At 33.1% G+C, this 26,950-nt stretch overlaps 2 protein-coding genes across 7 annotated transcripts; both read right to left on the reverse strand.

Moving 5' to 3' along the window:
* Positions 1-3,587: 3,587 nt before the first annotated feature.
* On the reverse strand, positions 3,588-11,169 carry LOC145046535 (protein GRAVITROPIC IN THE LIGHT 1-like). 6 transcript variants are annotated; one of them, XM_078994820.1, is made up of 4 exons: positions 10,931-11,073; positions 10,772-10,829; positions 10,612-10,692; positions 3,588-5,349 (listed from the first exon to the last, which is right to left on the reverse strand). In XM_078994820.1, exon 4 carries the CDS (start codon positions 5,347-5,349, stop codon positions 4,024-4,026), a length of 1,326 nt encoding a protein of 441 aa, XP_078850946.1. In that variant the 5' UTR covers positions 10,612-10,692; positions 10,772-10,829; positions 10,931-11,073; the 3' UTR covers positions 3,588-4,023. The 6 variants fall into 6 exon arrangements, 4 of the variants coding, with proteins under 4 accessions (XP_078850946.1, XP_078850945.1, XP_078850948.1 ...); XM_078994819.1 differs by having other exon boundaries at positions 10,612-10,698; XR_013682024.1 differs by lacking the exon at positions 3,588-5,349 and adding an exon at positions 10,319-10,468 and having other exon boundaries at positions 10,612-10,698; positions 10,931-11,169.
* A 7,075-nt stretch (positions 11,170-18,244) lies between these two features.
* Positions 18,245-26,059, reverse strand: LOC145046538 (putative LRR receptor-like serine/threonine-protein kinase At1g53440). Its single transcript, XM_078994825.1, has 24 exons — positions 25,782-26,059; positions 23,993-24,173; positions 23,836-23,907; positions 23,441-23,509; positions 23,305-23,376; positions 23,143-23,214; positions 22,996-23,067; positions 22,832-22,903; positions 22,655-22,726; positions 22,500-22,571; positions 22,343-22,414; positions 22,162-22,230; positions 21,999-22,067; positions 21,856-21,915; positions 21,741-21,782; positions 21,618-21,667; positions 21,173-21,528; positions 20,894-21,092; positions 20,637-20,771; positions 20,404-20,522; positions 20,088-20,298; positions 19,752-19,989; positions 19,521-19,671; positions 18,245-18,750 (listed from the first exon to the last, which is right to left on the reverse strand). Exons 1-24 carry the CDS (start codon positions 25,909-25,911, stop codon positions 18,397-18,399), a joined length of 3,009 nt encoding a protein of 1,002 aa, XP_078850951.1. The 5' UTR covers positions 25,912-26,059; the 3' UTR covers positions 18,245-18,396.
* Positions 26,060-26,950: the final 891 nt, after the last annotated feature.

Genomic DNA, 26,950 nt, shown 5'->3' on the forward strand with positions numbered 1-26,950 from the left:
TGTCCGCTCAACATCGCCAATCCATTAACCACCATTATGAAGACCCACACCACACTCCACTAAGAGTCGATGATAATTACACTTGGGTATGTTTTGAAGGTTCGTTTGTTTCTGTTATAATCACTTTCTTAATACTATATTCTTTGCTCGATTCTTTATTTCCATTATTTTCATCAATACAGATGGGTCTGAAATTTCAAGATTTTGGGGGTTTCCTTTTTTTTCTTCAGGGTTTTTAGGTGGATTTGACTTCTCATCTTCTTTACCATATACATGTCCTATTGGCATGAGGTTTAATTTAAGTCTATTGGTTTTTTTAGGTTTGTAATTCTTCTAATGCTCTTGAATAACAAATAGAATCCACTTGAACTTTCCGAAACCAATTCATATACAATGAGCCAATTATTGTAGGTATGTAAAGGATTCAGTGTTATGTGAATGTATTAATAACTAATATCTTCTTCATGGATTTTATTCCTCATCCTCATATTTTTTTAATGCTTATAAATATCATCCTCATCCCATAAAAAAATTCTAACCTTCCACAATTTTCCATAGTTTGACGTGTGTCTTTTGCATCTGATCAAGAATCTGCATCACATAATCACGATACATCAGGTTGGTTGTTCTGTTCTTTGTTGTTATTATTTCATTCACATTGTTCTTCTTTTAGTTGTACTAATTTTTCTTTATTTTTTTTTGTTTCTTGCATGAATCAAAAGTAAAATAGCTACTTTATCTGTAATAGTTTAAACTTGAAGTAAAAAAATAAACGTTTTTCTGTTTTGTATGTGTATAAAATTGTGTCTATTTGGAGTAATAATATTGGATGTTCTTTATATAATTTTCGATTTTGTAGTGTGTTTTAATGTGTTATGTATGTGTGTGTTAATGTGTTCATTAGAAATTTTCTATTCTATGAACCGGGTAGAATATATTGGATTTTCTATATTGTAGATATAATGAACCGATTATAAACAACTATTTTAGATTAAATTAAAGTTTCACAATGCAACTAAACTAACCTTTAATAGTGAAATCCATTTCTCTGTAACATCATTCGTCTCCTGATAAAGATTGTCCCACATTTGATCATCTTCTCGCCAAAAACACTATCTAATCCCTACATAATTATAATAATACAATAAAACTATTAAAAATCTGCATAAAACAGCATTATACTTTCAAGCCAAGAAAATAAAAGTCAACAAATAACAACTAAGATGATAATATTTCCTGATTATAATTTCCATCTGTATAATAAATAGCATCCTACTTTACTGTTGTAGTGTGCACACAAGTTCTAGAATTATTTAGCAACAATTATTGGTCTTGGTCTGAAAATAAATTTGTGATTTAGATTTTGGTTGATTATGTTAATTTTGTGAAAAGACCTAAAAACTTCATATAACTTTTCCATGATTATAAATGCTCTATGTTTGTGATTTTTTGTTGATAATAAACTTTATTGCTATTTTTTGATATTAGACAAACCTAAACATACATTGGTCTTGATTTGCTTAAAAGGGCTAAAGGCTAGAATTCTTTCTTTTGCAACATTGTATTTCACTTTTTTTTTTTTATAAAGTTTGAAAATTCAACTCAAATATGGCATTGTAGTTTCAAATAATAGCAATCTACCTTCCTTTTTAACAATAATTAAAAAATACTAATCTTTTTAAACAATGACAATTTTAATTTTTTCCGTATGTTGTTTTTAGTATATGTTATCGCCCGTTACAACATTATAGTCTGTATCATGGAATGTTAAAACATGTATAATACTTTTTATAGTTTATGCAAGCTTATTAAAAATAAAAATATAAGTTGGTTCTCAACTCTATTCTTGAAGTTTTGTAGCTGTCAAATTAGAAAAAAAATAACCTTGCTTATAATTAGTTATAAAATCTAATCAATTTATTTTTTCCATTTTCAAATCTTTTTTTATCACTTACATGTATCCGATCATGTGTGAGATGGGGGTGGTGGGTTTGATGAATTTGTACAAATATACTAACAAATCTATTTTCACATGATTTTAAAGCTCCAACTTCATATACCATTTCGGCCTAGATTTCTATGAGTTCGCTTCAACTAGATGTTTTGGGTCATAAAAGTCAATTTACACTCTAACAACTATTAGTTCCTTTTTTTTTTTTTTAATTTCTTAGTGTTTAGTTACACAATTTGATTCGAATTTTGTTGCTTATTATTTTCCTATTTTAAGATGTCACCCAATGTAATACCTAGGCTTTTGTGCTACTGCACAGACAATGCAAGGTTTTATACTGCAATACATTCCGTCTTTCTTTAATAAAGAGGTAAAAATATAAAGCTCGAAATAAGTTTCTTTTCATGATGGTGGCTTTATTTCTATAAATAATTTAGTATTCTATATTTTTTGTGTGCAGGCCATGTTTTCTAGAGCTACTACTAAGCTTTAGAAGTTAGGTTACTGAGTTACAAATTTTATAGAAGAAAAACGAAAATCGGAGGTATTTTCTTCGGTTTAGTAGTTGTTTTACAAAACATTGTTTGATTTCATTTGGTATAAATAAGATTTGAACTTTTTGTATATTTGAAAAATATGTGACCTTTATGAAGTATAATATACAGAAAATTTTATTTTGTAACACAATTAATGTTAAACGACTTGTGTTATCATTCATAGCAGTTTATTTTGATTTCGTACAAATGTTTTTTTTTTTTTTTTTTTTTATTTCAAACATAGACCGGCAAATAAAAATTATATATATTCTTTTATAGCATTTTACCTTTTGAAAATGGTCATTTATAGCATTATACTTTGTAAAATAGTTTATTTTTTAGTATTTCGTACATCGAATGAATTTTTTTTAAAATCTTTTATATAGCATCCTACTTCTTAAAATGTTTCTTTTTTTAAATCGAAATTAGAAGGAGTAGAGAAAGATTATGTAGTTGGAAAATAGTTAGTAAAAGAAAAATATTTAGTAATCTTGGAACAAATATGTGTTTGCATTGGAATATTGTATATAAAGAAGTGTTTACTTTTGGAACTCTGGTTCTCCTGGCACCACATTTTCATTATTGTTATTTTTCATAAGCATGCAAGGCAGTTTGTTCATTATTTTTTAAGGATGTTTTGTCTCTTGGTTGCTGTTTTAAGGTTTCATTTTTGAATGGTTTACTCATAGTAATTTTCAAGTATTGCAAGTGGTTAATGTTTTTGTAGTCACTCTTTCGAAAAAAATGCTTTTGCAGTCAAAGATTTGTTTCATGCTCTATAGGCCGGTGTGTGCTTTAAGTTCTATCAAATTATTGGCTCTAAATGGTTACATCTGATTAAGCATATTCTATATCATATTTTGGTGAGTTTTGTTGGAGTCTCTAAAAGTAGTATTAAAATCACCAAAGATCATGATAAGTTGTTTATATTCAAACTTTTACTATAATTGATTAATAATTAAGACTTTTTAATATAAAAATTTATTTACTATTATAACCGTGGTTCCCACGGGTTATAACCTAGTATATATATATATATATATATATATATATATATATATATATATATATATATATATATATAACAATGAGCCAAGATAAATACAAAAGGCAAGATAAACATACAATATAATCATAATACACTAACACCTGCCCCGTAGTTTGAAAATCAGTGTGACACACCGGATGTTCAACGGGACCGGAATCAAAGAAAAACGTCAAGGGTAGCTACTTATGTGATCATTTTTTCCCTAAATACAAACATGAGACCATAAAACCATCTAAGTGTTTGCGACATAACATTTTAACACATGCTTTTCAAATGCATGTTACAAATAGTATATGACACTTACTTATCTAGTTTTTCCCCTAAATATCACAACCCCTTTCCCACCCCTAATATTAACAAAATTGGGGAAGGCTTCATCAATAGGGACTAAAATTGAAAATATCCAGTTGTTTAACGCGGTTTCACTTTCAAAAGCAAGCAGCACACCCCACACCCTCCACCGCCGGTGGTGGTTTCATCGCCGTTAATCAAGTCAGATAAACTTGGCATTGTACAACAGTTTTACCCACCTTGAACCCCGGAACCACCGTGAACGCCACTTCCCGGGAGCTTTCCGGTGACAAGAATGCTTCATCGTTCACGGACTCCATAAACACCTCCGAGAAACGGTTGCCGTTTCTCACCTGAAAGATCGATGCTCCCTCTGGATCGAATGAGAACGCCAGACAATGTAAAAGCCAAACCCGTTTTGCCGCCTCTGCAAACGACTCGAAGAATGTCGTCTCCGGGAATTTTCCGGCAGTCACCAAACTTCTCTGATTCAAGTTTCCAAAAAGGGAAGATTCCATTTTGGGATGAACAAGTCTCAGGTATTTAAACCAACAAAATTTGGCGAATGTCGATTTTGGTTTCCATGTTATGTATTCCCTTGCTTTCAAGTATTTCAACTCCATAGATCTGTCGAAGAACAATTTCTGGCGTTTTGCCTTGTTTGATAGGTCCCGACGATCGCCGGAAATGGAAAAATCCGGGTAACTAAATCCATCAAACATTTCTCTGCAAACAAACGATTCAAATGCGTAACATCTATCAGTTGTGTTCCAATAAACAACCTCCGGTTGGATTGATTCAGCCGCTGCATCCAGATCCCAATTCGCATACTCCATTTCAGTAATCATGAACTTCACCAGACTTCGAATCGCTTTCATGGTGTGCTTGAGAGCTAATACGAAATCGGTTGGGGTCAGTTTTGAGAAATGAAGGTTTTCGTGACGTGATAAAGGACCACTCGAATTCAACCTCCTCTCGATCAATTTGTTCTCCCTTTCAGCTTCCTCCAATTTCTCCTTCAAAAACACAATCTCTGAATCCTTGAGCCGACTCTGGTTCGCTAGCTTCTTTTGTGTTATCTCGTATGTTTTTGATAGATTCTTCTGCTCTTGGATCTCAGCCAACAGGATTGTGGTTTCCGGAGAGGAGTCGTCGATGTGGTTTTTCAAATACGATTGTTTAAATTCCGATAACCTCTTCAACTCCGTGACCACGATCTGATCAGCCGATTGAATTCCGTCAGCGTCATATGGAGATTGAGCATCCTGCAACTGGGCGTATGCCGCTTTCACGGACGATAGGGTGGCAAAAACTTTGGCGATGAAAGCATCCATGGCTGCTTTTTCCTGAGATTTCTCATCTTCCTCGTTGAAGAACTTTCCGATTGGTTTCTCGTGCGACTTTACTTTCTGAACTTGATCAATCGTCGTTGCAGGTTGAGGTCGAATATGCAACACCTTGGCAAAGGTACGAGCCAATCTACTCTTTCTTGGGGTCACAGCTGATCGATTAACCGAATCCATCTGCAACAAACAATCTGAAACTGTTTATGAACAGACGATGATATGATAAAGAAGGAAGTATGTATGAACATGGTGTAAGAAAAAGATGAAAGCAATGAGCTTTTCGTATAAATAATAGAAAAAAAAAAAAAAAAAAAGCAGAGTGCTTTAACTCTTGGATCGAGGCCATTACCAAGCCTTTTCCTTCGATTTGTTTTTGTTTTTTTATTTGAAAAACAAAGAGAATGAAATCAAAATCAGATTGTATAACTTGAGAAATTTCCTTTTCAAAAAATAACTTGAGAAATTCCCTATTTTGACTTTTGATTTTATTAAAAGGACGTCCGTGGTTAATACATATCTAAAGAAGTCGCCATCAAATGTTCAAAGGACATGTTGATATTAGTATTCGGTCCTATTCACATACCTTCTTTGAAAAGAATTTGGCAACCTATACGAAAGAGACGGTATGATTTAATTCAACAAAACTTTATTCTTAGATAAAATTGCAAAAATGGTGCCTGTGGTATAGTAAAATTTTGAGGTTTTAATCCAAACTCCGAGTTTTTTGGGTTTATGGTCTTTTTGAAGTGGTTTGTGTGTGAAAATAATCCATCTGAAAATTGAAATGATTATAATACCCTTAGGTATTTATTTTTCATTTTTCTTTCATTTTTTAAATTTAATATTTATTTATTTATTTATTTTAACAATTAAAAAATAATAAAAGACCCATCCATCTCTATCTATCTATCTATCTATCTATCTATCTATCTATCTATCTATCTATCTATCTATCTATTCCAAAAATAAAAAACTCAGATTTGTGTTTTCTAGGAAACCCAGCATTCCAAAAATCAAAAACCAAAACCCAATTTCAAATATATATACATTTCCCGAAATAATAACCAAAAAAAAAAAAAAAAAAAAATCAAATGTGTGTTCTTTAGGAAACCATTTTTCTGTTTGTTCTTCAACCCAGAAATCAAATATGCAAGTGTTCATCTTTGAGTTTATGTTCTTCATTTTTAAGAAATCCATCATTACAGAAATCAAAAATCAAAACCCAAACTCAAAAAACCATTTCATAAATCGATCAAAAAACGAATCCAAAGCTGCAAACACACATCCATAGACACATACACACCCAAATGTTGTCTTTCTTCTTCTCAGTCACAAACCCAAACACCTCATCGAGTGTGGCCTGTTCTAACTGAGAGCCAATCTTCTTCTCCAAAATCGATTTATAGTCTTCGATTTTGATTTCGGGGTCAAATGATAACAATCATAGGCTGAAGAATGGGGTTGATCGCCATAGCCACGAAGAGGGTTTTAAGAAAGATATGAGAGATTTGGAGGAAATCTTATCGAACCTAAATCCTATGGCTGAAGAATTTGTGCCCTTTCACCCTTCAAGAACGTTTATAATAGGGCTCTACTACAACCATTATCTGTTGCTACTCACTTCGGTTATGCTGCTTTTTAATGATTCCTACTCCAAAATAGCCATGCAGCTATGGTGCAAGAAACCTTAAAGGCATCAAAACATTAAAAAGAGAAAAGAGAAACCTATCATGAGAAGTTGTTGAATGAACAGATGACCAAAACATATGAAATACAGAGCTTCAATGGAGCTCTAATCACAACCAATAAATTTGCCGAAAGGAAACCAAATCTTTTTTCTCTCACTTCAAATCCACTGCCGCTGTCCCTCGTTCTTCTTTAAATCACGACTATATATGTGGGGATTCTACTCTTCAGCTTCCAGAGTGTGTTTTGTGTTTTTAATTTTTATGTGTGTTTATTTGCTGGGGAAGAAGAAGCGGGGTGGAGAGAGAGAGAGAGAGAGAGAGAGAGAGAGAGAGAGAGAGAGAGAGAGAGAGAGAGAGAGAGAGAGAGAGAGAGAGAGAGAGATGTGGGCCTCAAATTAGTTAATTATTTTATTTTTCATTTAAATTAAATAGAAAAGACATTAAAAAATATATGAGAAGGGCATAATAGTCTTTTCAGTTTACGGAGGGACCAAAAACACAAAGAAACTAGCTCAAAATGACCACCAATCCAAAAAAATCGTGGTTTGGACTAAAACCCCCAAAAAAATGTATATCACATGGATGATTTTTGCAATTTTGTCTTATTCTTAAGGCTAATTACAATAAATATCAATGTACTTTTATATATTTGTCTATTACAACATTCTACTTTCACTTTTTTTCTATTACATCCTCATACTTTTATTACAACATCATAATAAATATCAATGTACTTTTATATATTGTACTTCATTTTTTTTTTCTGTTTTGTTTTGATAAGTTGGTAGGTTTTTGAAAATACAATGTTTGTATGAAAAAAAAAAGGAAAATAAGATGCTATAATAAACAAATCATAGAAACTACAATTGTTATTTCTTGTAATCAAATCTTATTCTTATTTCCATATGTATTATTGTATTTTACATTGTGGAATGTGATAAGGGTTGAGGATTCTCTTAGAAACTCCATGGACAATGCCTTATTTAGAAAAATCATATCATTAAGGGTGTACGGATCCGAAGGAAATATACAGTGGGTTGGTGTTGGTACCAGCTACACCATTCCTTGGTGTAGCGGTACCACCAGATTGGTGATATCTCGAATTACCTAATTCACAATTCTCTCTTTTCACTATTTGTGGGTTTGGATAGTTGGATAGAAATACTGATGTGGGTTTGGAGTGATGAATTTTAATTTTTTGTGGGTTTGGGTTTGGAGTGATGGATTTTAATTTTTTGTGGGTTGAGATAGTTGGATAGAAATACTGATGTGGTGCCTACGTCACAAGTGGGTTGGGAGATGTGGAAGGAATGAACTTCTTCCACCCTACGGACATCTCCAACCCAAGAATATATTTTACACCAAGTTTGGTATTGACGAATAATATGCCATCGAATATAATATTATACTGTTACTAACACTAAATAAAATGTTAGAGTTTCACCAATACAATTGTTCTTTCAACTTTGAACTTATCCATTTTTTATATTTAATATTGTTACTTGTTCTAATAAAAAAATAGGTGTATTAGTGATACCCTAATTTATCGTATACAAATAATTTATTGTGATTATCAACGTATACTAATGTAATTTCTAAAGTTGTTGTATAAAAAGGTTACGGACCAAGTTTGTACAATGCTAATAAATATAAAAGTGGTCTTTTGAACCATAAAAGTTAGATGAAAATAATATACGTAGATTATTATATTTTTGCTGTTAGATATACTATAAGTAGAAATTGCCTCTTCTCTATTTCGAGGGGACGAAGGCGTGGAGTATACTTATGTCCGTTTTATGGAGGAAGTAATCTGAAAATTTTCTATTAGATAGGGACCATTTTTTATTTTTTTTAAACACATGGACCAAAGAGTATACTATTTAAACACATGGACTATTTCTGTAAAAAAAATACATAGGGACCTTTTATTATAGGGAGTGCTTTTGTGATTTATTTTCTACACAGGGACCAACCATGCTAACATACGAAAGTATTATGGTCAAAGTCTAAAACCCAAATATGAAAAAAAATGCATAGGGACCATTTTTGTATATTAAAGGGACAACTTTTGTAATTATTTTCAATACATGAACCAAACATGCCGACATACGAAACTATTGTGACTAAATTCTAAAACCCAAAGCTAAAAAAAGAATGCACATTGACCTTTCTTGTAAATTAAAAGGACAATTTTATTTTCAACACAATTTTACCAACATAAAAAAATATTGTGACCAAAGCCTAACACCTAAAAATATATTATTTATAGACTAGTTGCTTTTCGAGTGCAATTTGGTCATCATCCTAAATAATATGTATTATTGTGGCCAAAGTTTAAAACTTAAAATTATATATTATTAATAGGCAAGTTACTCATTTTATATATATATATATATATATATATATATATATATATATATATATATATATATATATATATATATATATATATATATATATATATATAGGGACCTTTTCTGTAATATTACAGGGAGTGATTTTGTAACTTATTTTCTATATAGAGCCATTGTTATCAAAGTCAAAAGCTCAATCATAAATAATAATAATAATAATAATAATAATAATAATAATAATAATAATAATAATACAACTGCATAGGTATCTCTTCTATAAATTAAAAGGACAATCTTTGTAAATTATTTTTAAACAGGATCAAACTTACCAATATACAAAGTATTATGACAAAAATATAAAACCCAAAAATATACTACTCATAGGCTAGTTTGCTTTTCGTGTGCAATTTGGTCCACGTCCTAAAGAATATGTACGATAAATATCATCATAATTCATAAAGCTAATTATCATTCCACTCACTTGTAAAATATTCTTATAAGGGTCTGATGGATTGGTATAATAACCAGCATTCTTATTTGTACTAATTTGACATATATAATGTAAATATTGATTTAATGACCTAAGTGGCAAATAAAACAATTTATTGCTTAAATTAGTAAAAGTGAACACACGTTAAACATATTTATTGATAATAATAAGATATTTCCTTGAATATTCTATAAGTAATTATGCACCAAATGATAATACTAACTTTTGAAAGTCATCCTTTAATTATTGTATATATTGTATACCAAACCCCAGATTAAAATACACAAAGTTTTAACAAGGACCCACAGTTAACTAATTTGTATAACTATCTTATTTTACATATTCGTGTAACAAGTTATTTTACAATATATAGTCACTAAACCTATAAAACCTGTTATTTAGGTCATAGGGACAATAAAAAATAAAACTTGCATGTATCATGACAAAATCTAACATAAATATGTTAGTTTGAGAAACCAATTAGCAAAGAAAATATATATATATATATATATATATATATATATATATATATATTTATAATAACAAATCTAATTTATTTCTAAAGTAGTTAAAATGTAACCTAACCCCATCAACAAAACCGTCGGTTAAAAGCCTTTAGGTAAAAAAATAATTTATTATTTAAATTGACAAAAATAATATATGAGCCGGATATTACGTGAAAAGACTCCATTATATTTCCATTGAACAAAGAGCCTTGCATCGTCAACAGAGCCCCACAAAAAGCAAAGCTTGTCTACATGCGACTGAATAAAGAAAAAGAAACCCCACTTCTCACATTTCGAACGTTGCTAAAATGCAGTAAAAGAATAAAAAAACAATTTTTAAAAAGTATCCCGACATTTCGTATTTCGCAACAATCAATGCCATTCAAAACTCAAAAACATACCTTTGTTTGTAGGGAAGAAAGACCAGTTTGTTTGCTTGTAAAGCTTAAGAAAGCATGATTTCAGTCCTCTAATGGCGACCCCTGAAACTGAAAGCAGGAAAACTGAAAGGGGAAGAAGATGAAACATGAAAGGTAGAAATTAACAAAAGCTAATTAAAACCTCTGACAATTTAAAGCCATAATACTTGTTTGTTCGAATCGCACCAAACGCTGTTTTGCTGTAACCAGGTGTTTTATACATTATTAAATACAAATTAAATAAAAAATAGATTTAAAAACTCCTTTTGAAATTGAATCAATGGTATAAGTTATAACTTACCAGAAAAGGGTGAAATCGATAATAGGAATTTATCATATGTTGAAAATTGTAAAGAAGGAAGGTGTGGTAAAAGGAAGAAAAGTTAAGGTGTTTAATAGAGAAAGGAAAGAGGGGGGAAAAGGAAGAAAAGTCAAAGCGTTAGATGGCAGCTGACGCTGAGCCCGGAATTAAAAAAGCTAGGTTTCAGTGTGTTTTTACCGCTTTGTCCTTGGTTGTGTTGGGGCATTGTTTATTCAGATTTTTTCCCGTAGGGGTTGGTGTGGTAATTCTCATTTTGGTGTCTTAAATAACTAATTGAGCGGTAGTTTAGTAATTATGTGGAAGTACTTTAGAGGTCGAAAGAGAAATAAATAAATAAATAAAGACAAAATTGAAAGCTTGGTTTCCAATGCATGAAGCGAAATGCTTCCTACTTTTTATGCCTACAAATGTTTCTACCCAATAAAATTATAATAAGTGTCATCATTTCATATTTTTTTAATTAACTCATTAAGGTTATATTAGGAATATATCAATTATAATTAAATTGAATGGTGATTTATCATAATTTTAGTGGGTAGGAATAATTGTAGGTATAAAAGGTAGGAGATAATTTAATTTCTCATATATGTATAGATATTTATTCAAAAAGTTTTAGAGTTGAACTAGTGGTTTAAAATTATTTATTTATTTATTTTTGTAATTTTACTCCATGAAAGAATTTAAATGAGTTATAATGATTATTTTTCTCTTTTGCATTCTTTATTATTAGAATTTTAATTTATTTCATTCATTTTTAAACGAAAAACAAAATAAAATTTTCTAACACCACCATTTCCTCTCTCTCTCTCTCTCTCTCTTTCTCTCTCTTTGTGTGTGTGTGTTTGATAAACACCCAAAGAACATATTCATAGATTTAAGAACACTCAAGAACATCTTCCGCCACCACCATCGTCTACCACATCCATCTCCACCTAAACTTTTTCTACCACTCTATCTCCGCTAAATAATCATTCCATAAACAAAAACCATACATAAAATCAGATCATATGTAAATGCATACACACACAAAATTAGATGAGCACACACACGGAATTAGATGAACACACACAGACAAACGAAATCTGATGAACACACACCCTAACCAAACCAGAACCTCTCGAAGAACATATCTGAAACATAAAACCCTAACTGAAGAACGAAGACGAAAACCCTAATTGAAGAACGAAGCTGTCATCGAGATCTACATCTGCTTACAACGGCTACGATAGTTAGGGTTTCTTGTCAGCCAAGGTTTTCATTAGTTGTCTTCTTCTCGATTGTTAAGCCTCTGATAAGGTTGCTGCCATCGATTAAGGGGGCCATCAGAGCAGGGGGTGAAGGAATGTCAGATCTCGACAACGGCTGAAGCCTTAAAAACTAGAAGGGCGGCGACTGAAACCCTAACCGGAGGCGAGAAAGAATGTCAGATCAAAGGTGAGAAAAAAGGTTTTTCTTCAGGGATCCGACATTTTGTTTGTGAAGGGTTTTATTCGTAGATACGATCATCATCGATGATTTGGGCTCTACAGGTGGCGACATGGGTGATATTAGCAGCCATGGTCTAAGCTTGTTGGAACAAGTTTGGAGGTCGATGGGGGGCTGCTAAGGTTTAGCATCTGGAGAGAGAGAGAGAGAGAGAGAGAGAGAGAGAGAGAGAGAGAGAGAGAGAGAGATATGTATTTTTTAAAATTGTTGTAAATAATATATAAAAAACTAAATTAAAGTGAAAATTCATCATTTTAAATATTTTCAAATAACTTTGACCATATTCACAACAAATGAAACATTTGAACCACTAGTGCAACACCTTATCATTATTATTATTATTATTATTATTATTGTTATTATTATTATTATTATTATTATTATTATTATTATTATTATTATTATTATTTTTATTTATTTATTTATTTTTTTATCAAACATCCAATTTTTGACATACAACTTTGGACCATATGGGCAAATTAATTAGGCATTCGTGTCCTTTAATTTTACAAGCCTTAAACAAATAATTTGTAACTTGCTTTGGTGTTTGTGATTCATTAGAGGCATCGCATTTGCAGTGCTAGGTTCTCAAAAGCTCAAGGATCTCCAAGCTACAATTAAAGGTATCATCTTAACTCTTTGTTATATTTCGATTTTGTTGTATGCTAGATTAGGGTTTGAGAGCTTTGGATGATTATTGCATGTACAGATAGAAAATGTAACATCTGGATTCCCAGGTATATTATTATTTATTTAATTTTTGGAGAGTGTGGAGGAACTCGGCGAGTTGGTGCCAAGACTCGCCGAGTAAGGATGCGGATGTTCATTCTATTTCATGATCGGACTCAGCGAGTCCACGCTGTTTAGTGAAGCCCCAATTTCCAGGGATTGGGACCTATTTAAAGGCCCTTATGGCCGTCCATTGTGGCTACTACCCCCAGAGAGAGAGAGTCTCAGATCGTTTAGGAAGCAAGGAGTAACCATTGTTGATCTTTGTGGTGTCATTTAGTAAGAAGAAGGAGGTTCTAGCCAAGGGAAAGCAAAGGAGGTTGCTATTATAAGGACTAAAAGCTAAGATCATTCATTTGAGGTATTATTTCGACTCTTCTTCTGTTTTGGGAAGGATATGTGGTTTTAGGGTTTCTTGTACCCTTAACTAAGTTGATTTGAGGTCCAAATAGTCCCTTCTGGAGATGAGGCTTTGTACCTGGACCCATAGAGGTTCAGAGAACCTTATTCTTCAAGCTTTATGGAGAATAATGGAGGTCATGACCTTGGGTTAAGGTATTTGGGACAAAATCATCATTTGATGCTTATTGGTTGAGTTATAAGCATCAAGATTCAGACTTTACGTGACACTTATGCTTAGGAAGGCCAGATCTATGGATTAGGGGCACATATCTGACCACAGGAGATCAATAGAGTTTGTGCATGGCATGAACTCGCCGAGTTGTTCTTGGGACTCGGTGAGTAGGGTTAAGGTCCATGCAGATCACTCAGTGAATAGACTTGCCGAGTTAGGGATAACTCAGTGAGTCAGAAGGGGGTTAAAAGACTGGAGTTCAAGGCGATACTCGCCGAGCTGTTCTTGAGACTCGGCGAGTTGAGTCGGGATAGCCCCGCGATTCATGCCAGGTGTGACTCGTCGAGCATAGGATAGGACTCGATGTACCAAGCGGGACAGAGAGTTAGTGGACATGTGTGTACTCGTCGAGTCACCGGAGTGCACTCGGCGAGTTGGGTCAAAGTTGACCGTTGACTTTTGTTGACTATTAGGGTTTGGTCAACAATGGGGTCCTTGAGTCAAGAGGGGGTAAAATAGTCTTTTACCCTTCTGAGGATGACAATAGATGGTCGAGTCTAGCCTCGAGTGTTATGTTTATGAGGGTATTTACTTTGTATGAATAAGCGGAGGCTAGGCAATACTTCTACCGAGTCAGAGATTTACGAGACGTCTGAGGTGAGTCTTCTCACTATGCCTTACCCGATGGGGTAATTGTATGTGACCGAAGGGTCTTATGTGTATGATGTATATGCGATGTAAGTTATATGTGATATGTTATGTGATATGAGCATGATGTGGGCCGGAAGGTCAAGATGATACGTACCGGAAGGTCAACCGAGTCTGGGATGGAAATCCCCTGAGACACTTGGATCAGAAGGTCCTATGGCCTGGAAAGGCGTACGTGATATATGTGGTATTTTGGGGAACTCACTAAGCATTTATGCTTACAAGTTATGTGTTATGTGTTTCAGGTACTAGCGATGATCGCGGGAAGGCGCCGGCATGACTCGTACACATGCACACTGGAGTTTAAGTATTTTGATCTTGGGGTTTTGTACTGATACAATGTTGATACAATGTTTTTATTTATGAATGCAAACTATATTTCATGGTTTTTCAAAAGTGAAAAATTGTTCAAATTTTTATGGTGTTACAGAAAAACCTAGATCTAAAGCTTTAGGGTTTACATGTGCACCATAGGATTGATGTTTTGCTCATAACTCAACAATTACGATGTTCAGAACACAAGATATAAGCCAAACCACAAAACCTAGGCAACCAAGCACCTCATCAATGATTGTCTCACGTAAGATATCATGAGAAAAACCTAAAAAGATCATTAATAAGTACTAAATAAGTACAAAAACAAAAAGGACATATTTTAAAACAAGAAAATTAAGGACTAAATGTGTACAAAAATATTAAGGACTAAATGTATACAAAATGAAAAATATATTATCCTATTAAATCATTTTTTTTTCCGGTTAACCTGAAGTAACCGGTCATAAGGACTGAATGTGTACAGTTTAACAAGTTGAAAGGGAAAATATAGATGAAAAAAAACTCGGTGACCAAATATATACAAATCAAAAAATATATTACCCTTTTAAGTCATTATCCCTTTTAAAAATGTGGAAATAAATTAATTGTATTAATACTGATGAATTTGAATAGGATACAAGTAAAATTTAGAATAAGGTAGTTTAGTCATTTCACTTAGAATGTTGGGAGGGGCTCAGAAAATGACATGTGGCAAAATGTACTATTTTATCAGATAGGTAGATTATAAAAATAGAAAATGGTGGTGGTGGGTGGTGGAGGAAGTGGTGGTGGTGGTGTTATTGGCTGGTAGTGGGTGGTGATGAAGGTGGTAACAGTGGTGGTGATGGAGGAGGAGGATGTAGTGGAGGGTGGTGGAAATGATAGTGTCGGTGGGGTTGGTGGTGGCAGCAATGATGATGGTGGTGAGGGTCGATTGATTTTAGCTAATAGGGTTTTCATATGTAGTGTTAAAAATAAAGAGGGTAATATATTAATCCTGCACTTTTCCTTAATGAATTGGAATTTATTTCCTTCATTCTCTTGATCGAATGAACCCCCCCCCCCCCCCCCCCCCCCAACACACACACAATGGAAAGTTTATCTTATTTAGGATTTCAATTCATTTCAAAAGTTGAACCAAACATAGAAATGTGTTGGAATTGGATTCCATTTCCCCTTAATTTCATAGGGTATTTTTGGTTAAATAGAATGGAATTAAGAAGGAATGGAACAAGTCATCACAATCCATGATCATGTTTATTAGTATGTAGAAATGGAATCGATCCCCATACAAATTTTTTTGTTATATTAAATGTAAATATTAAGTTTAGTCTTAACACTACTTTTCGTATTATTTTTTATTATTAATAATGACTTTTAGTTTCAAAAATATTTTTATAGAACAATAGACCACTCTAAGGTTGAAGCATATGAAATTCTAGTATGGCCAATTTAAAAATAAAAAATTAAACATAATTAAAACTTTTAAAATTAAATAATATTGTAAAAAAATATTTTCTAGTTAATGTAGAAATTAAAATTAAAATTAAATAGATGTCGTGAATCTTTCAAAGAAGATTTGTGTCATTCAAAATTGCATTTACAAAACAAATTATATTGCAATTTTTCTTCCCATTGTAGCACTTGAGTTCTCGATATGTATATTGTTTTGTGACTTAAACTGCTTATTTATCTGAAATCTAAAAAATTGAAAAATTGGGGGACGCAGAGCGTCCAATTAAAGGACGTGGTGCGTCCCAGCCCATGGGTTTATGTCGTTTTTTAGGGTTTTGTGTGTATTTAAGGGGTACAAACTCGTAAGTTTTCGTCATTCACAACCTTCTTTACCCTTTGAATGACCCTTGTGAAACCCTAGCCTCCATTGAAGGGTTTTGTATCCATTTTAGTGTGTTATGTGGTTCTAGAGTGAAGGAATCAAGAAAGATTGGCTATTAAAGCCTTGCACCTAAAGTAATCAGCCCCATACTACTTTTGGACCATTGTAAGTAATAAATATCCAAACTTTATTTCACTTCATCCATAAATCTAAGAGTTAATGGTGTTTTTGGTTCATTTTAATGAGTTTTGGTCCCTTTATGGCTTGGTCCTTTGAGTTTGAAGAACTCCATAAGCTTTTATTCAAGTTTAAGTATAGGTTTGATCATTTGATGGAGTAAAGAGTGCATGTAAGAGCTCTCTTTGCTTCACGCATGTAGAAAGGTGCATTTTTGGACATTTTATAAGTTAGGGTTTTAGATTTTCTTCTTTGGAGCATCTTAATGGATAAAGTTTGAAACTTTATCCATCTAGACACTTTTATGATTCAAATCCGAGATTTGGAACCTTTTACTTAATGGTTTAAGTAAAAAATCAAAGGAAATTGAGTTTGGACGCGGGTATCTTTTTAGTTTCAGACCATTTTGTCTTTTAGTGGGCGTCCTGCTCCTCGACAACTTCATTTTGATGTTACTCTTCACATACTTCATTATCTCAAAGCTACCCTAGGTCAAGGCATTTTTTTTACCTTCCATCGGAAATCTTACTTTAGGAGGTGCTCCTCTTTCCTGGAAAACAAAGCAACAATCGGTTGTCTTCAGGTCGTCTGTAGAGGCTGAATATCGAGCCATGGCTTCCACTACCAGTGGAATCTTATGGATTTGTTGGTTATTGAAAGATTTAGCCTCCCCCAATTAGGTTTGACTCTCTTTAATGTGATAACCAGGCAGCAAGACATATTGCCAACAACCCAGTCTTCTATGAACGCACCAAACATGTAGAGATAGATTGTTTTTTTGTACGTGAACACATTGAGTCTCGTCAAATTCAAACCTATGTTATCAGCACTAATGAACAAGTTGTAGATCTCTTCACCAAACCTCTTGGTACTGACAAGTTTCGTTATCTTCTTAACAAGCTAGGCGTTCGCAACATTCACGCTCCAACTTAACGGGGAGGAAAGGATATCATATCATATACAGCTCATCTGAGTTCTTCTCTTCCTGGTTTTGTCTTACTTTTAGTCTTATCTTACTTTTAATCTTTATCTAGATTCCTACTTTGTTTAGGTTTTATAGTTTTATAAATATTCTTGGCTTATGTTTTGAAAAGCAACTTCTGATCAAATAATAAAACCTAAGAAACCACATTGGGGTTCTTCATTTTTTCACGAGAGAACGAAACATGTTGAAATGAATTGTTATTTTGTTCGAGAGTGGGTTTGAATCCAAAGAAATATTACCACGCAAAATTTTCGCAAATCATGCTGACCTTTTCTTGAAAGCCTTACGAACAACCTGTATCCATTTCCTTGTTCACAAGTTGGGGATTTGTAACCTTCACACTCCAACTTGAAGGGGAGTGAAAGATCATTCTGTTTTTTCATTATCATTCTTGTTTATGGAGAATCGATCAATAGCCGTTTCCTTTCTTGTGCATAGCGATTATGTGCTAAATTATATCTTTGTTCTTTTAAAATCAAGAGATTTATACAGAGCAAAATTTCACATTTTTCCAATGTATGTTCCATTTTCTACAAATATTTCAGAAATTTAGAAAAACATTGATGAAACTCATATATGCAATTTACAAACATATTTTCACAACAACAAATCATGAGAAAGAATAACAACATTCTCTACACAGATGAATCTACCCATGGATCATCTATAGTGGTGCTCCGTGGGAGTTGACTTTCGGGCGATATAATAGAAGAGCGTGTTTGAGTTTGACTATCTTGTGATATGATTTCAAAGGCTCTAAACCTCATGGCATCATCCATTCCATTCCGTTTCACCACTGATGGTTGAACCGGAATCTTCCCGTCCAACATATTCACCACCGCTGACATGGCGGGCCTGAGTGATGGTGATGGATTCGTGCATAGTAGGGCCACGTCCAACATTCTCATTGCCTCCTTTTTAGAATAATGTGAACCGAGTATGGGGTCCACAAGTTCCAGTAGATTTCCTTGCTCTTGTAGAACATAGGCCTTCAAGTTAACCAACACACATAGGAAAGGTTATTATATTTTTTGTAAAAAAGAAAAACTCAAAAAACATAAAAGTTTTCCTAAGAACATCCCAAATTCCCAATATTAGTATTTCCTTTTATTTATTGTTCTAGGACCTTAGAGAACGAACCAGATGAATAATTCTCATATTTTTATTTTATCCCACCCTCACTTTTAATCGCATTTCCGTTTTTTTTTTTTTTTTTGTATATATATTTTCTGTAACAAAATATATATCATAAAAGAACTTTCGTTAACATAATTGAAATGACATCAATATGAAAGACAAATAAATATAGCTATCATAGAATATTTTTATCTATCTTTTTCTATATCTACATACTTGACAACTTTACCATTTTTTATATTTTTTTAAAAGATTTTCTAACATGTGCCCTGAGGGTACATATAAGAAGTATTAAGTATGACAAATATAACCATAATTAAATATAAAAAACATTAATTAAATGTGAAATGTATTAATAATCTTCATAATAAATGCATTTCATATTTAAATATGGTAATATTTTTTATAATTAATACTTTTTATACGTGAACCGGTCATCACACCGGGTTGACCGGTTGACCCGTAAACCGATCATCACACCGGGTCAACTAAAAACCCGGGTTTTAAAACATTGAGTTTAATTGTCTTATTTCTTTAAATATCACACATCGTAGGTTTTTATTAGATAAATGGGACCCACAAGGAAAGGAAATAAAAAAGAAAAGTTTGGAAGTTAAATTACCCAATCAAGAAGGTAGACAAACTCCTCTTTTGGCCGGTAATTTGTATTACTTTTCCCGCTCACAATCTCTAAAGCAACAATTCCAAAGCTGTAAACATCTGCTTTATCCGTCAAGTATCCTCTCATAGCATATTCTGGAGCCATATATCCTCTGCAAATCCAATTAAATTAATAATAAATAAAAAATATATATATGAATGAAAAACAGCAGTACTTAAACATACTACTCACATTGTTCCAGCGATCCGTGTGCTAATATGAGTGTTTTCTCCTTCATCAAGTTTGGCAAGACCAAAGTCTGATATTTTGGCATTAAGGTCCTTATCAAGAAGCACATTGGTAGCTTTTATGTCTCTGTGAACAATTTTCAACCTCGATTCCTCATGTAAATAAGCCAACCCTTTAGCCACTTGTGTGCATATCTTTTGTCTTGTTTTCCAGTCTAAATTAAGCCGCTGGTCTTCTTTACCTGTTATGTCAAAAAAAAAAAAAAAAAAAAAATCATCATCCATCAACAATTCACCACAATAATAAGATGTGAGAAATTGAGAATAAGTGCTTAATTACCAAAAAGAGCACGTGCAAGGCTATTGTTTTCAAGGTATTCATATATCAGTAACAATTGGTTTCCTTCTATACAACACCCGTAAAGTTTAACGAGATTTGGATGTTGTAAAGCGGATATCATGCCTATTTCGGTCACAAATTCTCGGTTTCCTTGTTTTGATTTTGAGGAGAGTTGCTTAACAGCGATTGTGGACCCATCTGTGAGTACGCCCTATATTATATATAGTCAAAATTACATATGGAAAAAGTTAGAATAGAACTTTTGAGGTTAACGTAATGCGACATGTTTGGGTATTTGTGATATAATTTGGCTTACCTTGTAAACAGGTCCAAACCCACCTTCACCAATCTTGTTTGCGGAGTCAAAGTTATGTGTTGCAGCTTTGATTTGTCGTAGACTGTAATAACCCGTTTGTAATTCAAGAGCTCGAAGTTCTGTAAACAAGACACATACGTATTATTAGAGATAATAAACCTACTATACAGTATAGCAGAAAGATTTGAGTTTAATTAAAAACACTAATGGCTCTTGAAAGTTAGTGTACTAACCTTTGTCTTCTTTGTCACCTCCTAGATAACCTAGCTTCCAAAGAACAGCTAAAATCAACAGGACAAATGCACAACAACCAATCACAATTCCAGCTATAGCTCCGGCAGATAGGCCACCTGTTGAAACCTTAAAGTCTACATGGAAGGAGAATAAATATGTTAGAATCGCTCTTATCTTTTCACTTTTTTGTTCTTTATTTGGTCTTTTATATACAAGTATATATAACTTTTATCTTCATAAAGGATAATTTACTAACTTGGTGTTATTGTGATGGCTGATATAAGAGGACCATATACACCTCGATCTGGAATTGCAGTAGTCCCTTTCCCTGCCCAATACAAATGTATCTCTATCGTGCTCCCATTAACAATAATATTATCAAAATCTCTATAGATTCCCCTTCCAGTACCATTAGCTGCTTCCACTATGTTAAAATCTTTCAGTTTCAGATCCCCCTATGTAAAAACACCAAATTACATTCCCAACTAATTCACCCATCAAATTATACAAAAAAAAAAACAGAGTTGTGACTCACTTGAATTGAGACATCGAAAATGCGCCTTCCCAGGCTGCTAAATGTCATATCATCTGAGTACATTATTTCAGCAAAGTGGAGTCGGACTTTGTAGCTACCGGATCTCAAACAGAGTCCATAGTATCTAAGGGAAGTAGGAGAAAGACGGGCGGATCTGTATACATCGCCACCTATGACGTTGTTAGTTCTTGCGACAAATGGAGCGTTATCATTGCCCATGAAAACACCGTTGCTGCTATAAGCCCATCTCTCACCCGAAGGATTAAAGTACGACTGCTCATCGGTCAAATCTTGTTCGTATTCATTTCCCTCAAAATCTAAACTCGTTCCACCACAATTGATATATAATTCATAACCTGCGATCAAGATGTGAGATGCTTCTCTTGAGATTTTGTGCAATTGGTATATATATATTAGGTAATTGAAAAAAAAAAAATTGTTTTACGGTTGGGGTTTCGGCTGCATGTAAGTCCGTCTGTCATACACCAAGAATTTCTGCGAGATAAATTCATGTTTTAACAAAATAAAAAATAAACAATATTGTTTTAGGTTGGGAATAGAAACATACGAGTTGCTTGCTTCTGTAGGTGAAAGGGCAGAAACTAGATTCCTGTGAATGGATTGAAAGTGTAAGTGAAGGAAGAAAGAGAATGTTTTTATTTGGTAAAGAAAATAAAACTTACAAGCTAGATGGCTGACAGTTCCTTTGTTGTGACTGTGTAAAATTGTTGTAGGATAAATCACTGCAGAAAGAAAATATTTAATGATATTGTAACCATATTTAAATACATGAAGTAATGTTGATTGACGAAAGGGAATCACTAACATCTTTCTGTTATTGAAAGCGAATGCCCATCCTGGGATGTCTCCAGATAGCGAGTTGTTATTAAAAAACCTGAATTTATTGAAAATATTCCATTTCAAATTTAACTGAAAAATGAAAACATGCAGGCAATTTGACCAAATCTTGTAATTAGTTAGTTACATACACAGAGTCGAAACTCAGCCTTCCAATTGAATCGGGTACTGTACCAGTCAACCTGTTGAAGCTTAGGTCTCTGCAAAAAGATAAATTTACAAGTATGATTAAATATTTCTTTAAAACTCCATATTTAGCAAAAAATTCTGCTTGAATTTAGTCATTTAGATTGGTGTTGTTATATGACTCACAGGTTTTTCATGCCACTCATCTGTACTATGTACTCAGGTATTGAACCTGTGAGCAAGCAATTTCTCAAATGCCTGCAGCAAAATTAATTAAAAAAATAATGTCAAGTTTCTATATGAAATTATTAATAAGTAAAATTTTGACATGAAATCAACTTACAGTCTAACCATCCGTGTCAGATTTTGCAGATTGGGAAAGTTTGTACTTGGTCCAGTCAAATCAGTTATCCTCCTGAAAACCAAAATGCAAAATTAAAGTAAGTTTCATTCGTGGATGAAAAATTAGTTAAATTTTTTGACACGAAGTCGGCTCACAATTCTTGTAAGTTTGTCAACAGAGATATTGTAGAAGGAATAGGTCCCTCCATCGATGTTCCTTGCCAATCACTGCATGATAAATGATTTTTTTATTAAAATGAAAAACCAGAAATATTTGGAAAATTGAAAAGATTTATAAAACTAGGAACGAGAAAAGCAAGATAATATACTCACAGTCTTATGAGCCTTGTCCAGTTTCCAATAAAGCTAGGTATTCTCCCTGATAATGTACTCCCATCTATCCTACTGCAAGTATTGTAAAAAAGTTTTAAGTCACCAGGATAATGACCAAGTAAGTCTATTTAGCTAAAAAGAATATAAACATCACTACTACTTACAAATCTTCTAGATTAGTGAGATTTCCATACGATTCTGGAACAGTTCCTGTAAAATTATTTGCAGAAAGAAGGCTGCAAGGGAGAACTTTCAATGAGACAAGTAATAAATGACAACAGGCAAGTGGAATCAGGATTAAATAGTCTTACATTCTTCTCAAGCGAGTCAAACGACCAAGGCTTGAAGGAAGCTGTCCTGAAAGCAAATTGTCTTCCAAGACCCTGTTATAATTAGGTCTCAGATGTAAGAGTAGTGAAATTTATGATACATTCATTATACACGTATTGGATATAAATTAAGATTTTACTTACAGCTCCTCAAGTGTAGAGATGTCACCTATCTCTCTTGGTATTGGACCACTAATGCGGTTTCCCAAAAGACTTCTGTAAAGAAAGAAGTGTCAGGAATACGTTTTAAAAGGGAAAAAAGAGGGTAGGTAAGTCTTACAAGATGGTTATGCGAAGCTGACCAAAACGTGCTGGAATTGTTCCATTGATATAGTTGCGGGAGAGATCTCTGTGTGACAACATAAAATCACTTGCTCACTTTTTTTCAATGGAAGACATATAGATTTATCCAACTATGTCGCCATGATGAACTATTGAGATTTGGCTAAAATAAAAAAAAAAAAATAAAAAAAAAAAAAGTAGTTGTCCAACATTGATGGCAAGAGAGTGGAATGGACCATGCCTATGGAAGTAGGCGATTTGAAAATAACCGAAACCCGAATTACCTGCCCGACCCGTTTTCAATCGGGTAAAGCCGTTTTGATAAACGTTATATTGAATGCAAAAAGCTAGAAACTAAGTCCGGTTGATAAAAAGTTGAATATGTTGACTTACATTTCTTGCAGAAAAGTGAGGTTTGCAAATTCTTCAGGTAGAACTCCTGTCAAATTAAGTCCCTTTAACTGGCTGATATTTGACATAAAATACTCGAAAGTATTAGTGAAAAAACATATAAAAATGTCGTGTGGATAAAAAAAAGACAGATTCGTACATGCGTGTAATGTGGCAAACAGTGCTGTTACAGCTGCAGGTTACATTGCTGCCGAATCTCATAAGCCCTTGCCCATTATCGGAATTTGTGTTATTAAGCCCTCCACCTCCGCTGCATGAATCTGAAGAAACCCGCCAATTGTTGTATTGTAGACTTGATGCTATCGACTGTAGAGCTTCAACTGTTGTAGATCATAAATCAGCACAAATTTATTTATTTTTCTAGATTACAAAATCCATCATGTTAGTAATATGAAATTAAATATTTGTCCCTTGCTTAATTGGAAGAATTAGCAATATCCGATTTTTGTATTGAAATCTTAAAGTTTATGTTATATCAGGTAATCTTTTACCTGTTTACTTATCTCTAAAATTTAGACTATATATGTTGGAGTTACACTACTCTCCACAAGGGCTCTTTTGGAGAGACAATCTTGGCACATATGTTTATAGAAAATATTACCAATTAAGTTGATCTCATCCGATATGATTATAAATTTATAATATAAATATACCTACCCACATGTGTGGGTGGGCTATCAAACAAGCTAATAGAAAGATGATTAAACATGGTTTAATAACATAAAAGCATCTAAGTTTTGCAGAATGTTTGGTTTTATCCTTTTTACATATTTTTGGTTCATTACAACCAGAAGTTTGCAACTTTTTTTTTTTCAATTTGACCATTTTTTGTATTTTTGGTTCATTAAACCCTTAAGTTTGGTAGACATGTTCCGTAAAAAAAAAAAAAAAAAAAGAATTACAAATAGCTTTAACGAACCGGTAACATGCAACACAGTAAAATTGAACCTTTATGTCAAACTAAAAGCCTTATTGTCATTAGGTCATTAAACATGGCATTGCATGTTTTGCTTCGATATATATTTTAATAGAAGAAGATTATAAATTTATAATATAATATACAGTTTTTGCATTGATTGATTCGATTTTTACTCTGACTTCTTTTTCAAAATATTGGAAGTTCGATCAGAATAGGCATTTTTTTAATATATCATGTTTGACCATTATACGCCATCGTCACTGTAAATTTACATTTATGACCCACGGCCAAACAAAAATAGCTGACGCCGGCCACTCAACCGGTTAGTCAATTGTTGACATATTCAAGCTTAAAATGGTGTCCAGTCCATATAAATCAAAACAAAATCGGTTTTGAACTGTTAGCTAGGGATTATATTAAAATTAATATTAATATTAATATATTAATATTATAAATAATCCAACAGGCAAAAACGAAGAAGAAGAAGACGACAACTAGACACAACAAGATAATGCAAGATACGTATTTGCTTTTGTAGCCTTTTACAGTTATACTAATAATTCATTTTAATGTACTGTTCGAGATATAAATGAAAGAGTAGGTGATGAAAACATTAAATATCCACCGTGTAAGTCTACAATAATTCTCTAATAAGGAAACAAATTAATGAAGAAGAAGAAACGAATAGTAAGTTACGATTTATGAAACAGAAGGAAATCTCAAACGAAGTCTATGGATTATGGAATGTTTGCTTGTTGTACTTTTTACTCATTAACGATTTCTGCATCTTCGATCAAATTGGCATTATAGGAGTTTATGTGGGATATCAGTACTAATGACAGGTTAGAGAGATAACACAGGATAAGGTTGAAAGTCAAGGTTCAAGGATCGAGAAAACTTTTTCGACTAATCCATTTTTTTTCAAACGTAACTCCATATCAGAACAAAGATAACACAAATCGATTGATACTTTAAAATTACAAGCGAACGAATCAAAAGAGGAGTAGACCTTCTTCTGCAGGCAGAAGTTGAGCGGCAGATCTGAAATCATACAGAAACGGCAATAGAAATAGAGTAACCGTGAGGAACTTCAATCCGGCCGTCGCCGTTGCCAGTCTCCGGAGAGACGAGTCCATCATCGTCACCTTATAAAACTTTACGCCGGACGAGGAAAAAAGAGATGATGGTAAGAGATTTGAAGGTAAGGGTTTTCACAGAGTGGAAATGAAGTTGAAAATCGGAAATGGAGGATGGGAGTTTGTACGGATTTATAGCATTTGAAACTTTTACGTTGAAGGACAAACTGCTACTTATTGTCGTTGATTTTGACCATTTTTCAACTTAATAATAATATCGCGGGCTAAAGTTGACATTTGACTGTTTATATTGTCGATATTAGCAATCTCTAATAATTTTTAAAATAAATTACATAAATGGTCATATACTTTATAAAAAATCATAACTCTTTATTTTATTTTATTTTATTATTATTATTTTTGCACAGATGATCCTTTTGTTTTATTTTGTTATAGTGTTCGTCCCTAACCAACATTTCGTCCCTAACCAACATAATATGGTTGAAATACCTTTTTCTTATTTATTAATTATTATTACATATTTAATTAATTCTAAAAAAGTAAAGAAATAACAAGACCACATCATAACACCAACACCCTATCACCAACCAGATTCACTTTCTTTTCTCACATAATGGTAAGATCAAATAAAGCTATCCGGTATAAGATAGCAAAGGATGCGTGAGTTTCGAGTTGGCATGCCAAGAGAAGCATGAACACCTCCCCATGGTCCAGTGGTTTGGCTATGGAGTGTTTACGAAAATAAAGGAAGACGATGTTTATTATTGATTGCCTTATTTTTTGATTGTTTGTAGTAGTTGCAACATTAAAAAAGTTCTTTCAAATTTAAAATTACTCTCTATATGCATAAACTTTTACATATTTTTACATCTAACAAACATAGTTTCAATAATATGGATAACTTTTTAGGTTCAAATTCTTTTTTTTTCATCCGATAATGATGATTCTGATGATGAGTCGATTTTGCACATGTTATCTGTAGCACGCGACATGGGGCAACAAAGAGGCGAAAGTTCAGATGTCGAGAAGAAGCGTAGAATTTCGATTAAGTGAGATCGTATCGCGACACTCCGCCTTTTGG

The sequence above is a fragment of the Lactuca saligna genome, chromosome 5 (assembly GCF_052625555.1).
Source record: "Lactuca saligna cultivar CGN05327 chromosome 5, ASM5262555v1, whole genome shotgun sequence".
Taxonomy (NCBI): Eukaryota; Viridiplantae; Streptophyta; class Magnoliopsida; order Asterales; family Asteraceae; genus Lactuca; species Lactuca saligna.